Here is an 18,728-nt window from a genome sequence, read left to right on the forward strand (position 1 = left end):
GCCATCTTTAATGGAGACAATTAATTTTTGTAATCATGAAGTTTTCTCCTACATAAGGGTTTTTCATCTTACATCATATCAGCATATATAAGTGAATTTAAATCAGATGTCATTGAAAATGTGTTCAAGGTAATAATTTGTTAAATTAAAACATTTTTTAGCATATACCGGTTTTGTGCCACTTGGACCATTCAGAATGGTCTGGAAGACCATGTGAAAAAAACAAAAAAACAATTTCCTTGATATGGGCCTCATTTTGGGAAAAATGGGCTCCATGCGTGTGCAGAAAGTGTTGTTTCTGATTAGCCTATGCAGTCTGCACAGGCTACTCAGGGAAAACACTTTTCACTTTATTACAAGTTTTGCTGAAAGGAAGTGGAAAGTGTTGTCCGTGATTGTGCAGACTGCATAGCCTAATCTGAGACGCCATTTTACGTCCATACTTATGTACTGAACCTCAGAACACGGCTTTTATGAATTCCCATGTTCCTCTACAGGTGTATGGTCGCCATGTGGCGAGCAACCGGTTAGTTAGTGGAGCCTACAAGACAGAGTATGGGCAGGAGAAAGAGATTGATGCAATCATCAAGAGAGTGGAGGTGCCATATTAAATCTTGTTTGTCTGACATTTTCATGTAAAATTGAAAAAAAGAAAAAAAATGTAATTTTCTAAAAAGTTGTGGTTCCATATTTTGTATCTGCGTTTTTGAACAAAATATACCTCTTGCACAAATATTTCAACTTGTTTAAGGTTATTTACAAAATTGTTTAATGCACATAATTTATATTGTAAAATATCTGACATAAAAGTCGTTTGTTGCAAATAAGTAACATTGACTTAATTGCACATAATAGCCCACCATTCTTGCACACAAAACGTATTGTCCAAATATATTAAGAATTTATAGGTCAGACCTTTACAGTTCGCCTTGTATCCTTTTACATAGAAATTCCAAGAAAACGAGGGTCGTCGACCACGTATCCTGGTTGCCAAGGTGGGACAAGATGGCCACGATAGGGGTGGCAAGATTATCGCAACTGGATTCGCTGACATGGGATTTGATGTGGATATCGGCCCACTCTTTGCTGTTTGTGCCTGATTAATTTTATTGGTTTTGACAAATAAACGAATAAAATTACAAGATAACCCTCAAATTTAGAAAACCTCTAACATCTTTGACATTAAACATTGATATGCCAATATTGCTATTTATACTGATAAATATTTTCATTTTGACTAGAGATCTGATTAGGATATTTATAACTAACACCATCACAATTGATGATTTCAATGCTCTTATGGTGTTTCTTTAACAAGAAATCCAAAAACTTACATGTGCTTTAAGTGTCGTCCCTGATTAGCCTGTGAAGTCTGCACAGGCTCAACAGGGACAACACTTTTGGCTAATATTGTTTTTAACCAGGTTTTTAACCAGGTTTTCCGAAGGAAAAAACTGGTTATTAGATTGGCGAATGCGGGCGGGCTGGCTGGCGGGCTTGTCCGGGCCGTAACTATGTCGTTCATTGTCAGATTTTAAAATCATTTGGCACATTTGTTCACCATCATTGGACGGTGTGTCGCGCGAAATAATTACGTCGATATCTCCAAGGTCAAGGTCACACTTTGAGTTCAAAGGTCAAAAATGGCCATAAATGAGCTTGTCCTGGCCATAACTATGTCATTCATTGTGAGATTTTAAAATCATTTGCCACATTTGTTCACCATCATGGGACGGTGTGTCGCACGAAAGAATCACGTCAATATCTCCAATGTCAAGGTCGCCACGACAAAAAATATATTTTTTTTAAAAACAAACTTACAAAGGGGGTTAATTTTGTTTGTTCATTTCAAAAGCTCAGTTTGAGTTTTCTCCCTTTATCAGATTTTTTTTTCACAATGAAAACCTGGTTTTGTGACAATTTTGTCCCTTGTTATGTTTTGAAAGGAAGTCTGTTCTTAGCGAAAAAAATAGTTTGGGCAGAAATTGTTATCCAAGATTAGCACATATATATATCTCATATATATATTTGTTATGCTCCCCCAAAATTTATTTTGGGGGGAGCATATAGTTGCCGTTTCGTCTGTCCGTCCGTCCGTCAGTGTGTCCGTCCGTGCACAATTTTTGTCCGGGCTATTTCTCAGCAACTTATGACCGGAATTGAATGAAACTTTATGGGAAGCTTTACTACCAAGAGGAGATGTGCATATTATCAGTGGATTCTGGTCGGATGATTTTTCACAGAGTTATGGCCCTTTGAAATTTTCCATTAACTGTACAGATAGTGCAATTCTTGTCCGGGCTATTTCTCAGCAACCAATGACCAGAATTCAATGAAACTTAATGGGAAGCTTCACTACCAAGAGGAGATGTGCATATTATCAGCGGGTTATGTTCGGATTATTTTTCACAGAGTTATGGCCCTTTGAAATTTTCTATTAAGTGTACATATAGTGCAATTCTTGTCCGGGCTATTTCTCAGCAACTAATGACTGGAATTCAATGAAACTTCATGGGAAGCTTCACTACCAGGAGGAGATGTGCATATTATCAGCAGGTTCTGGTCGGATGATTTTTCACAGAGTTATGGCCCTTTGAAATTTTCCATTAACTGTACATATAGTGCAATTCTTGTCCGGGCTATTTCTCAGCAACTTATGACCGGAATTCAATGAAACTTTATGGGAAGCTTCACTACCAAGAGGAGATGTGCATATTATCAGCGGGTTCTGGTCGGATGATTTTCACAGAGTTATGGCCCTTTGAAATTTTCTATAAAAAAAATCTTGTCTCCCCCAACTACTGTGGCTTCAAGACGTTTTCTTTTATCTGAATATATAGTGCAATATTGTGACAGAAAAAACTTTGGGGAGCATCACCCATCTCCGACGGTTTCTTGTTGTTGATGGCCACAATATCAGTTTAACATAGTTGTTCTTATCATAAGTAGACCCCCAAATATCTTAACTATGATAATTTTACTGAACATCATCATCATTGATGACTTGATTGTTGATTTTTTAAAAGGCATCCAAAAGTATGATGTTTATTGAACAAGGAATCCAAAACTATAATGTTTCATTAACAAAGTATCCAAAAACTTACCTATCTTGTTGAACTGTGACCATCTTGTCCCAAAACCCCTAAAGAGGCGGCCCAGCAGATAATTGCTGCATACACAATTGATTATTTAAATTTTCTGTATGAGGTTTCTTAAGCAAAAAAATCTCGTATCTTACCCATCATGTTCCACTATGTCCCTCTCGTCCGTAGACTCCCCGAGAGGCGGCCCAGCAGGCTATCGATGCAGACGTTCACGTGGTTGGAGTGAGCTCCCTTGCCGCCGGACACAAGACACTTATTCCCGAGATGGTTAAGGCTCTCAAAGACCTTGGACGCCCGTAAGATAGTATTTAAACATTTTGTTTTTTTCTTGTTCTTTGTTTGTATGTAGGTTACTATGTCTAAGTGGATATGGTGTCCACATAGCAAACGGGAGGTCAGGAGTTCTATCCTCACTGTGGGAACTTTTTATGCTCCCGGATCGAATGTTCGGGGGTATATTGTTTTTGGCCTGTCTGTCTGTCATTGTATGTGTTAGTCATTATCCAAAACTATAACCTTAATCATAACTTATGCAATATATTGAAGATAGCAACTTGATATTTGGCATGCATGTGTATCTCATGGAGCTGCACATTTTGAGTGGTGAAAGGTCAAAGTCATACTTCAATGTCAAAGATCAAATACATGGCTTCAAAGCGGCGCAGTTGGGGGCATTGTGTTTCTGACAAACACATCTCTTGTTTATATCTACCTTTAGATACCAAGTACTGGTTCTACCAAAGAAATTGACTTGAGAGCGTTTCAATAAGCCATGGGCATTTGATGCAATCAAGCCAAAATATATGGGTGTATTTTAAAGTTTTTGAGGTCCTTTAGTGGCTGATTTGTGTGAGAACCTGAGGCATTTTCCAGCATTCCTGCTTAATAAGCTTGTTAGACTCAATGTTATAATTGCCTAAACGATTTCAGTCTATTTAGGTTTACTTTAATTTATAAGCCAGTCTGTGTAAAAACCTTGCTTAATGCATGTGTGAATTATCGTCCCAGATTAGCCAACACTTTTCACCTAGACTGGATTTTTATTTAGAAAAAGTATAAAAATCAATGATATCCACTAAGAGAAGTCTGTATAAACTACACTTGCTAATGTGGTAGGACACTCTACACACATACATTTTGCCTGGTTTTCCCTGAGACTGGCTCATATTAAATGTTGATGTGGTCTTGTGCTGTAAGGACAATTATAGTATAACAGCCCAATAGGGTGACCACAATAATTGCCACAACGATTTGATTTTGTTTCGTTTTGCTTAAATTTATAAGCCAGTTTGTTTGAAAACCTTGCTTAATGCATGTGCTAAAATTATTGTCCCAGATAAACCAACACTTTCCACTTTTCATTTAGAAAAAAGTGGAAAAACTCAATTAAAGGGGAAGTTAATCCTCTACGTGTAGTCTGTATATATCTACACTTGCTCATGTGGTAGGACACTGTACACACATACATTTTGCCTGGTTTTCCCTGAGACTGGCTCATCTTAAATTTTGATGTGGTCTTTTGCTGTGAGAATTATAGTAAACCTGTCATGTAGGGCAACCACCAACTAAACTCACATATGCTGGGAGTGGGAAAAACTGGATGACCTTGCTGAGAAGCGCATGAACTAATAATTGGACTGCCTAGTCCTATTTACTCCCCTTAAATATTATTATCTACTTAAAGGACATTATTTACAGATTGACAAATATATGTTCTGCAATGTTTGCCTCATATTGACTTTTTCATCAATATAAATAACCTCCCATAAGTGGTCTATAAAACTCAAAACAATATGCCTACGTAGTGGTCTTGAAATTCCTTTAAGTCAGCTATGCTTAACATGCAAGGACCTATTCATTCTTATGTTAGTTTTTACACCATGGAATGTGCATACTTCAATAAAGACCTTCTGCAACCATGTTAACAAAGACTTTTAAAGTTGTGTGTAACTTAAACATTTTATTTCGCTACTCCTGTTACAATTTTAAGACTTACCATTTAAGTGTGTAATGGTAACATGTTTTATTGCAGTGACATCTTGATGGTGGCAGGAGGAGTTATTCCCCCTCAGGACTATGAAATGCTGTACAAGGCTGGAGTGTCTGCCATATTTGGACCAGGTAATGGAAACTCCTCATGACTATGAAATGCTGTACCAGTCTGGAGTGTCTGCCATATTAGTACCAGGTATTATTGTACCTCCCCCCCCCCCCCCTCAGGACTATGAAATGCTGTACCGGTCTGGAGTGTCTGTCATATTTGGACCAGGTAATGTTGCCCCCTCAGGACAAGGAAATGCTGTATCAGTCTGGAGTGTCTGCCATATTTGGACCAGGTAATGTTGCCCCCTCATGATTATGAAATGCGGTACCAGTCTGGAGTGTCTGCCATATTTGGACCAGGTAATGTTGCCCCCCTCAGGACTTTGAAATGCTGTACCAGTCTTGAGTGTCTGCCATATTTGAACCAGGTAATGTTGCCCCCCTCGGGACTATGAAATAATGTACCAGTCTGGAATGTCTGTCATATTTGGACCAGGTAATGTTGCCCCCTCAGGACTATGAAATGCTGTACCAGTCTGGAGTGTCTGCCGTATTTGGACCAGGTAATGTTGCCCCCTCAGGATTATGAAATGCTGTACCAGTCTGATTTGTTTGCCATATTTGGACCAGGTAATGTTGCTCCTTCAGAATTATGAAACGCTGTACAAGTCTGGAGTGTCTGCCATATTTGGACCAGGTAGTATTGCCTCCCTCAGGATTATGAAATGCTGTACAAGTCTGGAGTGTCTGCCATTTTTGGACCTGGTAATTTTGTAAGAATGTAAACAAGCAGTGTTTTCAGGTGGCCAACAACTTTGTAAAACAGGAAATTATCATTTAAGTTCCCTAAATATCATAGTAATGATCCTTGGGAAAGAAACTCTGGAAAAAACGTGAGTGTCTGCCATTTTTTGACGAGGTAACATCACTTAAAACATTGTTTATGAGGGATAGTGACAAGTACTGAAATGTTCTTAATAATTTCTGACTTTTAATAACAAGAAACAAATAACGAAGAATTTTGAAATTTGGCAACAATTTCATATAAATAATCATTCTAGGATTAATCCATACAAGTTTACTGCATTTCATTTGAGCTTAGCTCTGGGAAAACCTGAGTTAATGCTTGTGCCTAAACAGTTGTCCCAGATTAACCTGCACAGTATGCACAGGCTAATCAGGGAAGACACTTTACGCACATGCATTAAGTCTGGTTTTCCAAGAGCGCTACTCATTTTTAGCTCATCTATTTTTTTTAAATACATTATGAGATGAAGTTTTGTGTTTAGGTCCATTTTTCTTATAAAGTATCATAATTTATTTTTTGAAGCACCTTTAAAAAAAACACAAATATTTTTGTTTATGCCCCCGGATCGAATGATCGGGGGCATATTGTTTTTGGCCTGTCTGTCTGTCATTCTGTCCCAAAACTTTAACCTTGGTTAAAGTTTTGCGAAAACTTTTGCAATATTGAAGATAGCAACTTGATATTTTGCATGCATGTGTATCTCATGAAGCTGCACATTTTGAGTGGTGAAAGGTCAAGGTCATCCTTGAAGGTCTAAAGTGAAAAAATACAATCCAAGGGAAGTAATAAGCTTTAAAAGGGAGATAACTTCTTAACCTGCCAAATGATATATTGAAATTTTATTTCAAAGCAGCAGAATAGGGTGCATTGTGTTTCTGACAAACACATCTCTTGTTTTTTAACCAGGTTTCCCGAAGGAAAAATCAGGTTATTAGATTTGCGAATGTCGGCGGCGGGCGGGCTGGCAGGCGAAACAAGCTTGTCCGGGCCATAACTTTGTCGTTCATTTTGAGATTTTAAAATCACTTGGCACATTTGTTCACCATCATTAGACGGTGTGTTGCGCGAAAGAATAACGTCAATATCTCCAAGGTCAAGGTCGAACTTTGAGTTCAAAGGTCAAAAATGGCCATAAATGAGCTTGTCCGGGCCATAACTATGTCATTCATTGTGAGATTTTAAAATCATTTGGCACATTTGTTCACCATCATTGGACGGTGTGTCCCACGAAAGAATTACGTCAAATTTAAAAGGTTAAGGTCGCCACGACTAAAAATATATTTATTTTTACACAAAGGGGGTTAATTTTAAACAATCAGTTCAGTTTGAGTTGTCTCCCTTTATCAGACTTTTTCCAAATTGAAAACCTGGTTTTGTGACAATTTTGTCCCTTGTTTTTTTTTTTAAAGACTGTCCAACCATCCCACCCAATTATCCCCTCCCCTCCAAATTTTTTATATAAATTGTTTCATTTATGACAGATAATGTAATAAATGACTACACCCCCACACTATACACCCCTTTCCACTAACACCCTTCCCCGTTTTTGATTGAAGTATTGAGATAGGTCCCTTCACCTTTAAGAGCTGTCTGCACCCGCTAGGCGGTGCTCTTGTTATGTTGTAAACTAACACGCACATATCATAGTATACATGTATGCATGCTGTAGGTACGAGGATACCAGACGCTGCAAACCATGTGATGGATCTCCTGGAGGGGAAAGGCCCTCAGAAGAACAAGGCCACTGCTTAGCTCACATACCAACCAATATAGGACCTGCCAGCATGCAGGGTGTCGTGTGAATGTAGAAAGGAATGATTATACTTCATGTCACAGACAGCTTCCTTAAATGGACACAAACATCTTTACTGGGTTTTTGGTTGGAATTAGTAGAAATAAATTACCTCCTTTGGATTATATGGGTCTGTGTAATATGTAACAAAGAAGCACATAGTCCTGGGGGTTTCAAAATGCAATTGTTGGACATTTTTCGATTGCTGCAGTAGTAACGGCCAACTTTGTATCTATATGTTTATGTATATAGTACTAAGACAGGGAAATATATACCAAAATATACGTACAAGTTCCCTGTTCTTTGAAGATAACTTAACTGTCATTGCCCATTTGATGGGAGTGTCATGAAAAACATGTTGCCCATTCGATGGGAGTGTCATATAAAACATGTGCATGGTATCAAAGTGTGATATGAAGTTGTTTTTAATAAGAAAACTGTTGAAAACAACGAAAATCCAAACACTTAAATAATTAACTAACAAATCAATGCAGGTGATCCAATCAGAAAGACTTATAGAAACCTATTATTATAACAGAAGTTTATTATTTAAATTCGACTTACATCAGAGAAACCATTAATAAAAAAGTGTTCTGAGTTGTGAAAATGCATATTCTGTCAATGAAACTAAGAAAATGTGTTAATTTTGATATTATTTTTTATATTCATTATCAAGTTGCATGTTAATTTTTGACTGTGTTGTTATGAAATGTCTCTAAAATTTATTATTGTAATTTGTTGTATTTGATATCCCACAGTAATATGAAATAGTGAATAAATGAAAGCCTTACTGATACAACATGTGTTTATTATCTTCGATGTTGGATTGAAAGTGGTGAACAGACCCCAATTTACCACTGATTGCGGTTTAACTTTTTTCAAAGCATCTAATTTCATCAATCAAACATCATTTTGAAATAAATATTACAACACAACAACACATAACTAATTGTTTTTTGCTAACTTATTATTTGTCTAGACATGAAAAGAGTATAACAACAACAGTTGATACCGGTACCTCACGTCCTGAAAACATTGTTCAAAGCAAATCTAATATACAGGTTTGAGGAATTTCGTGAAGTCTGCGCCAGATTTGGATTAATTAATTGACCGGGGCCCGTATTCACCAAACAAATCTTAGACTTAAGTCTAAGAATAAAGAAAATTCTTTAAATTAGAATATTCAATAATTTCTTTATTGTTGAGTCAAACTCTGCAGTAAACATCTCTATATTATTCTTCATTTAGAACATTTTGTTAATGACATAATCACCGGTGGAGGCCTGTATATATTCAAACACTGAACACATTTTTCTTGGTTCTAAGTCTATTCTTAAGTCTAAGAATCAGTTGGTGAATACGGGTCCGGAATACCTTTTGCTCTATTATTAACGAATAATGTTCATCCCATAAGACATTGAATACATTTGCGAAAGTGTTAACGTTAGTTCGGGTTGCAATGGGAAACGATAGGAATACATGCGACAAAGTGATCTCTCTGTTTTAGCCAGATTTTTTTGGGGTTGCAAACATACTAATTGACCAGTGTCAGATATTTTATAGGGCTTCACTCTCAAGTTCAAGGTCAGATCTGGTTAGGGTCTTCATATAGATTCAGTAGCCAAGCTCGATGGTTAGACACATTTTGCTTAGGTCTATATACTCAGAGACGTAGATGTTATCTACGTCTCTGATACACTGACTAAGTCAAATCAATGTCGTTGTTTAACCGCATCTTAGCTGTGTCTGCATGTGGACTCAGTGAGGTCAACCTAGCTTTTGAAGCCAGATTTGGTTAGATTTAAGTCCGGTCATATTAAGGGGTCCAACAGACTAGCTTTTGGGTCAAGGTCGCAGGGTTCTAGACTATCCCCTATCAGGAAGTGGAAGGACCATTTCCAAGCTCCCATGTGGTGGTGATATCTCTAGATATAGGGGCTAGTTGTAAGATAAGCCACGCCTACTAGGACAAATAAACATCCACAGACCAACTAGCGATCGCGTCCAATACTAGTACCCCATATGTGCCGCGACAAGATCACCATGAGATCAAGAGGTGTCCATTAACCTTTACCCCCAGGATATATGCTCACATCGGAGGGCCTTTGAACATTCGTTAAGGCTTGGGTAACCCTGACAGAACTCCTTGAGGTCTAGAGAGAAACAACTAGGCTGCACAATCAATACCGCCGAACATGACACTAATGTTTTTGCTTGAGGCTGCATACGGACTCGGGACAATTTTTAAAGGCGCTATGCTTTAGCCGGGTATTGTTGATTTCAATGGGGCAAATGCCGCTATGATACAGCCAGGGATATTTCAAGCTTCATACGAAATCGGTCGGGACAATTTTAAGGTCACTATGTTTTAGCCGAATATGCTTTATGGGCTCACTCAGAACAAATTCGCTATGCTTTAGATAATGTTACTTAAGTCTGCATACGGATTCGGTCTAGAAAATCCTTTAGCCTGTTATTGTTGTTGATTTCAGTCGCGCAATAAACGTTATGTTTTAGTCAAGGTTATTTCAGCTAGGCTGCATAAGACTCAGTAGGACCAATTTAAGTTACAACAAAAAACGTACCCTGGTCAAACTAATTTGAAAAAGTGTAACAAAATATAATACAATAATAAAAATTACAATAATAAGAAAAAACTACCCCAAATATGGTTTTAAAGTACTCTTTTGGTAACAAAGGATTATACAATTTTCATGAAAAAAGGGTTATGAAGAAGAAAACATCAATAAGTACATTAATGTGCTGCGTATTATTGAAATTTACAATGCGAACTTTTCTAATATGTTGGTGTGATTGTGCTTGGTACTTAAAGTGGCCTTTTCACAGATTTTTGCATATTAAGTTTGTCATTCAATGCTTTATATTGATAATTGTAAACATTGGATCTTAAAAGCTCCAGTAAAAAATCAAGAATAAAATTTAAAAAAAAAGTAAAAAAAAGTAGCCGGTACCAGGGCTCGAACCAGTGACCCCCGGAGTCCTGAAGTTAGTCTGAAGTAAAATCGCATTAGCCCTCTCGGCTAATCCGCCAGGTATACACCGTTGAAGTATTGTATACCTCATATAAGCAATCTTCGTAGTTTCGTAAATTTAAACGACAACAACAGAACTCTCCAAATTATTCAATCGTTTCGCGTTGCAACGCTTTATAATTTTTAGGTTTTCAAATCGTCAAAAGATACATATAATGGCTATATTGGACTATGGTAAATGTTCAGTAATACTGTTTCCTCACAAATATCATAACTAAAACGAAAACTTGCGAATCTGAAACAACTTTTTTCAATTTTGTCAATTTACCAAACCGTGAAAAAGATCCCTGTAAAGAACTAATTAAAGTTTGAAAAAAATCCATGAAACACCTGTCACCCAGCATGCTGGCATTGTCCTAAAATATCATTTTAAGCAGGTGTGAAAACTTACATAGAAGGATGTATATAGTCAGTAGTTTCAGGTTGCTGTTTCATTACATATTTTGCGTCAAGGCTGACGTGATTTTGCGTTATTTGTGAGTATTGTGTTCAAAGTTGTGATAGGCGTATTAATCATTTCGTCAAATAATCATGACTTACAGTTCCATGATGTAACGAATACGACGGGAATTTTTCTCAACGAGAACAGATGTCTTGACAATTCCAAAACTTGCTTGCGTCAACAAAATAATGTAGAGTTGGGTAGTCCAAACGTATGTATCTATTATAGACACATTACCCGACTCATTCACTTGAATATTTTATGCTAATGAGCTTTTTACAAATAAATGATTTTAATGTTGTGTATGTTTCCGCTTTGAAAGGAAAGAGTGACATATAGATTTTCTTCTGTCCGCCTGTGACGAATTTTTGTTTCGCGGGTCACTCAAAACGTATTGCTGCTAGAGATTTGAGAATTAACCAAAAATAAATGATAAGCATGTAAATCACAGGTGGTTAGCGTGTGGCTATGATATTAATTAGTGAAAACATCATTTTGAATGATAAATAATTATATTATAACGAAAACTTAAATTTTCTGAAAAAAAAAATCACTATCAAATATATATAAACTATATATTGATAGTGATTTTTTTTCATAAAATTTAATTTTTCGTTATAATATGATTATTTATCATTCAAAATGATGTTTTCACTAATTAATATCATAGCCACACGCTAACCACCTGTGATGTAAATTGAACAACTCCTTACTTTTTTTCAACATATCTTTATTCATGGCCCTTTTCATTAAAAATGACATTTTTAAACTAGTAACGCGCGTATTTAAAAAACAATTACTGCTAGATGACTGACACTTTACAAACATTAATGAACTATGCAAGCATTTTATTTGCAGATACATACTACTGTTCGGGAAATGTACACATAAATACCAAATTTGTGTTCTTAAGTCACAAGTATTACTTCATCGATTCATAGCTTGATCTTTAACATAGTTGATCGAAAAATAACCGTGTCGATAAAATGTACACACAATATGTTTTTTTAAATAATATGTATACACTGATTTTAACAATTTAACTACATTCCGTTTTAAACACACAATAAAACACGATTTTTCGTTCATTATTAACATTTTCATTTCTATACGTAGAACTACTTTGGCGGAAGCATAATTCCCCAAACCAGGAAAATGTGATGCGTCTTAGAATAGAGGTGACAATAACGTAGTGACAACAACATCTATGTATAGAATGACGTAGTGACGTCACCATCTATGTATAGAATGGTAATTGTGGTATTGCATGTGACGTCACAACCGGAACCGCCGCCATTTTGAAGGGCTTCCCTGTTCTAAAAATTGACATCGATACACTTGAGCAAATTTTAATCTTAAAATAGCAAATATGGTCGTTAAATAGAGAATAGCAGGTTACTGTCTGATCTTTTTGTAATATATCAGGCAAGGCTTAGACAGTTACCTGTTTTTCTGTTAATCATACCTCTACGTCCCCGATTTTAAAGAAATAATGAAAAATCGCTTAAAAGCTGCAGTTTTAGTGGAAAAGAATATGACTTTTGTCGTTTGACATGTTAAAAATGACGTCAAAATCACGCGCGCTTAATATTTGTAAAAAAATGTTTTTTGCTGTTTGTGTTGCATTTTGTGTTTAAAATATATTACATCTTGGTATCAAATTGTTTGTTTTGTTAAATCTGATCGGATTTTACTAAAAATGATTACTTTATAGTTGATTCCGAGTCATATAACCATCCTCCACACATAACTGATATACAAACTTTCTGTTGACCATGATATAAAAAAATATATCAGGCAACGTTATATCAGGCAGATATCAACGCGGTGGTATGATAAATGTTCTATTTTTGGTTGTACAAATCGAAACGATCGTAATCAGAGCTAGAGTTTTACCGTTTGCTTGCAGAAAGGTAATCACAAATCAGGGTGAAGGCTGTGAAAACTGAGCTTTTAATTGCGCCGAGTATGGCTGGCAAATATCGGCCAGGACTTCGAAAATAAGAATCTACAGAATGTCAGGGTCTGTTCAGCGCACTTTTTGAATGGTAAGCTTCGTTATTTTGCACTTGCTTGTATAAAATTCTTCATATAAACACAAAACTCGGCAATTTACCTGATTTTACCACCATTTAATGCTCGAATACCCCGCCCACTTATTTTACGCTATGACTTCAAATTTCATTAAAACAGCACAAAGGCTACAGGAAACATGTTCACGGGGTGTTTCCTGTTTATATTAAGACACACTGCATTATTGTAAGATATATTTTCTAATGTAGTATTGAAATGAGTTCTTGATTTATTCAATTTGTATTTTTAAATTTCAGGAAAGAAGTCGTATCTCATTGACAGCCTGTCACCCGACTGGGCCCCAACGCTGAAACTTGGTAAGAAACGGCATGCGTCAGAAACTGCTTCAGATACGTACGACAGAATGTCAGACCGAAACAGGCGAAATTCTGAAATAGATGAATCGGTTGCTGTTGCGGTCGAAGCAGAAACAGAGAATGGCAGGTCACCTGTGGAGACTGGGATGTATTTCAATACCGACATCGACAAAGACCTTGTGGACGCTATGCAGTCAGAGTTGCAGCAGTTACGCACACAGAATACTGTTTTGAAAGATAGGGTCATGTCGTTTGAAACAAAGTTTTCCATGGACTACTTAAGGGACAATAATGAGAAGGTAAGGCACCTCACAGGACTACAGACTTGTACGACTCTAGTGATACTCTACAAATTTCTTGAACCATTTCTCCCGACAAATTTGGTTATAAACAAATTCAAGGTGATGACCCTTACTCTAGTGAAATTACGGTTAAACCTTTCAAACATGTTCCTTGCCTATGAGTTTGAGACCTACCAGTCGACCATTTCGCGATTACTGACATCAACTATTTCCGCAATGTACAATCGTATGAAAAAAAAAACTAATTAAATGGCCTGAACGTGAAACTTTACAGAAAACAATGCCAATAGAATTTCGCAAGAACTTTGGAAAGAAATGTGCTGTGATCATAGACTGTTTCGAAGTAAATGTCGAAAAACAAACCGGACTGAGAGCTAGAGCCGAAACGTGGTCTTCTTACAAGCACCATCATACGATTAAATTTCTGATAGGAATAACACCACGGGGAACTGTTTCGTACATATCAGATGCATGGGGTTGTCGAGTAAGTGATAAGAACATAACAGAACATAGTGGATTTTTAAATAAATTGTTACCGAGAGATATTGTTTTAGCTGACCGCGGGTTCGATATCAGCGATAGTGTTGGGTCTGTTTGCGCGCAGGTTAAAATTCCAGCATTTACGAAAGGGCGAGACCAGTTGTCACCGCTTGATGTAGAGGCCACTCGACAACTGGCACATTCAAGAATTCATGTGGAACGTGTCATCGGATCAGTACAACAAAAAAATACAGTACTGAATGGCTCTTTGCCAATTAACTTCTTGATGAACAAAGAAAGACTCAAACGGGAAAACAGTCACTGATAAACTGGTCACAGTGTGCTGTGGGCTTGTGAATCTATGTGATTCTGTTATGGACTTTAATTGAACAGTATAAAGTTGATTGTACTGGCATTTGTAAAATCACTGTATTCAGGAAACAACATTTCATGTCGATATGGGGAACCCCTTGCTTTCGTTCTGAAGGTTTGAAATCCATATATTGATTTCGAATCTGTAACTTCTCACAATGGTGAGCATATTGTAATATATTCTTAATCAAAGCGCTGAAGGCACTGAAGTTGTTCGCTATTGTATAATCTTAGACGCAACTAAGTTTTCAAAAATCACGTTATAGCTTTTTATATCGCAAGTTTGAAATGAACACAACCCATTCAAATTTCATTCAGAGAGTGTGTCTTAAAGCACAGGTCGAGATGTGTTGTTGTTGTTTTTTCTCTCAAATCAATAATAAAAAAGATAATTTAAGCTTTATTTTGGGAAAACGGGGCTTAATGCATATGCATTAATTGTCATCCCAGTACCAGAGACTCTCTTTAAACGAAACACACTATAAAATCAGAAAATGTCGTCATTGATTAGCTTGTGCGCATTGCACAGGCTAATCAGTGTGCACACGCTAATCTTATTTGACATGCATTAAACCCCTTTTTCCCTGAAAGCAGCCAATATGTACACATTTTAATGATAAACTGGCCGATGTTGTCGCACAAGCTGTTAAACTCTAGACTGGCCAAATTGAATGTCGTCTTACAAGCTGTTAAACATAATTGACCATATACACACACTCGATGTCTGCAGTGTACCAGTGGTGAACTATTAACAGGCAGATGCGGTGGTTATCGTTCCTAGCGTAGTAGAGCAGACGCTCCTAGCATTCGTCGTCTGAATAATTTTACTGCAGGTAGTGCAGGCCTTCGAGTGCTGTCGTTCATGCAAAGCGTGCGCTCTCATTGGCCAATATCGATTTTCCAATACAACGACGCTCCGCCTAGCGTAGTTAACAGCATACTGACTTGCAAAACTCGCTCTACATTAGTTGCTCGCTAGCGCGACCAATTAAAAAGCAGCATGTGGATTTGCGCAACTCTTTATTTTGGTTCGATTGTTTTCGACATACGCGGAGTTAATGCTCATTGTTATACAACCATGACAATTTGTTACTTTGGATCGCGCGATCTTCAAATAGCATTGCAGCTAGAGGGCTGACACTTAACAAACAAACATCAGCATGTAAACTTCCGCATCTGTTATCCGTACTTTGGTTGAATGTGTTGACATAACAAAAGTTATTACCTTTTTTACTTTTTGACTGAGTACTTTCTGGTAAAGGTTCATTTCGATCAAACTGATGCCAACCAAGGATAAATTAAGTTCAAGTCTAGGCTTATTTTATCCTACTTTCAGACTTGAACAAAGATTAGTGTCGCTACGTTTTAGCCAATATTAGTTTCGGACTACTTAAAAATTCATTAGGGTCAAAGTTAAAGTCGCTATATTTTTTGTTTGTGTCTGAATACAAACTCTATCTGATCCCATGTTAACTAATCTATGTTTCGGGCAGATTTTGTTGCTTGTTCATTAGTTTAGACGTTCATGAAGACTAAAGCTAGACCAAAGCTATATGGGTTTATTTTTTTTAAAATCGTTTTTGCACTTCATAATAATAGACTCAGTCGATTCATGGTCAAGGTCGCTTGATTATTTCACTCATATATTATTTTCGGGTCAGGTCAAGGTCATTTAATCCAGCTAGTTTTAAACACCGCTCTGATGTTTATTGACGAATGTTTACCTTCGCGTTGCGTACTGTGAAAATGTCAGTAGCTACGCAACCACTTGTTGAGCGCTTATCCTTCGTATCTGACAAATAACGTATGAGTCACTCGCTAGAAATAACTTGATGGGATGGTAACTTGCTACATGACATTAATGGGCTTACTTTATAACAGTCGTTATATTGTATGGTATGAACTATATGTAATAATTATTTGAATTCGTATGCGGAACACGTTTTCACCTTCATACGTTTTTAGTGTTATTTAATTAATTTAATTGTTGTATGATACTGGCGTACAAAATGTTCTGTTTCGCAACCGAGGCCAACGCTTACTCATCTCGTTTCTCGGACGTGCGTCAGACCCAGAGGATGAAACACCTTCTAATAGAAACATTCTTCAACCTCTTAGAATGAACCCTATTTAAAATACCTACACGTTGAGTGTCTTTAGACAAGTATTAATACAAACACTGAAAAATAATATTTTGAAGACAAGACACTTGACTTTTTACGTAAAATGCAGTTAAAGTAATATATGTTTTACAATTAAAGTAATATTTGTTTTACAACAATCGCTAACATATCTGTTCCTTTAAACCGCATACTAGTATTTAAACGGACGTATACACTCGTAACTTTTTTATGTTAACGCACAGTCATTTTCATGCTTGAGTATCGCTACATCTGTATCCGCATCAGGTTACTCAGGCATTTAAATGTGTCAGATGGCGTAGACTGGTCACTGGCAGGAAATATTGAGGTAACAAAACACTAATTCCCATTTCCATAGGATCCCATTATAAAAATATAAACTTTGAAAGCAATTTTTGCTTTTTTTATGAAACACACTTTGGAACATTTGTATTATTTTAAAGATGGATCTGTCCTCTATCAAAAAGTCCCCAATGAAATGCACACACATGTTTCAGACTCACATAGGATACAGGGAATAATCATACAGAGCATGGATGATATCGCCACATGGCTTTTAAACCAGAAGAGAAAAGACACTCTTTAGAAATAGGCACTATTTTCGATGGATACAAAATGATTTAGGGGTATATAACCTATGGCTTATTCAATATTCAATTGATATCCGGTTTACGTCGGTTTGCTATTTTACGTTGCACAGCTACGTACCGCTAGTCCAACGTGGCTCTAAAGCACATCAAAGTACTTTTACGTGGAAGCATAGCGCATCAACGTGATACGCGCGTAGTGCAACATAGTTGTTTGAATCTATGTATTTTTAGCCCGATTGCATCGAAAGCCTAAGGCTTATTTAAAATGCTCTCGAGTCCGTTCCCTGGGACTAGTACCAGTATTTGGTGTCTAATGGAACGATCTAAAACAATTCCCCTCAGAACGGATCGAACCCGTGAACTCAAGGTCGCTAGGCGGAAACCATATCCATTACGCAACGGCAGTTCAACATAGGGTTAAGCGCACCAATGTGACGCAAATTAGTCGGTGCATTGTTCAACGTGCCAACGTAGCTGTAAAGAGTTTCACCCAAACACAAGTTGCTAGGTGCGTAGTTCAACATGACTCTAAACGTATCAACATGACAAAAGTAGGTGTTTGGGTAGGTCAATGTGGTAGTCTAGCGCATCAACGTGAGCATTTAACAAATCAACATGACACGAGTTGATAAGTACGTTGTTTAACGTTGCCGTTTAAGTGCATCAATATGACACAATTTGGTTTATGCGTAGTTCAACTTGGCAGTATAATCATTATAACACAAGTTCGTAGATGTGTTCTTTAATTTGGCCGTGCCGCGCATCCACATGTCAAACGCATCAGTTTCACATACGTTTTGGTAGGCGCTTGTCAGCGTGGCAATATAGCGAGCGCATCAACGCGACACAAGTTGGTAGGAAAATAGTTTAACGCGGCCGTTAAGCGCATACTCGTTACACAATTTGACAGGTGCGTAATTCAAAGTATCGCTAAGCGCATCAACATTTCCGACGTTGAGGGGCGCGTAGTTCAACGTTGCCGTAAAGCGCACCAAAGCGATGGTAAAACGCATCAACGTAAGGCTCATTTTGGATGATGAGTTCAATTTCTTTATTCAACAACACTGCTGTTTAAAATTGCAGACGTTTTTTTTTTACTGAACTTGGGTTTTGATAAACAAAATACTTAATAATTAGCGGGCTCTTTGCTGTGTAAACTTATTTTACATTTATTTGGTAGATTGTGCACACGACACATTTCAGTTCCTAGC

The 18,728-nt window shown here is 37.1% G+C and overlaps 1 protein-coding gene across 6 annotated transcripts in view; it reads left to right on the forward strand.

Annotated features, from left to right (window-relative positions):
• The window catches only part of LOC127855945 (methylmalonyl-CoA mutase, mitochondrial-like), a 33,350-nt gene extending 24,804 nt beyond the window's left edge, over positions 1–8,546 (forward strand). For all 6 annotated transcript variants that reach the window (XM_052391865.1, XM_052391866.1, XM_052391870.1 and 3 more), the window contains 5 exons: positions 498–599; positions 948–1,088; positions 3,273–3,400; positions 5,137–5,225; positions 7,625–8,546. In XM_052391865.1, the coding sequence (XP_052247825.1) occupies positions 498–599; positions 948–1,088; positions 3,273–3,400; positions 5,137–5,225; positions 7,625–7,707 (543 nt within the window). In that variant the 3' untranslated portion in view covers positions 7,708–8,546. The remainder of the gene's footprint in view (positions 1–497; positions 600–947; positions 1,089–3,272; positions 3,401–5,136; positions 5,226–7,624) is intronic.
• The last annotated feature ends 10,182 nt before the right edge of the window (positions 8,547–18,728 follow it).

This window comes from Dreissena polymorpha, chromosome 13 (assembly GCF_020536995.1).
Source record: "Dreissena polymorpha isolate Duluth1 chromosome 13, UMN_Dpol_1.0, whole genome shotgun sequence".
Lineage (NCBI taxonomy): Eukaryota > Metazoa > Mollusca > Bivalvia > Myida > Dreissenidae > Dreissena > Dreissena polymorpha.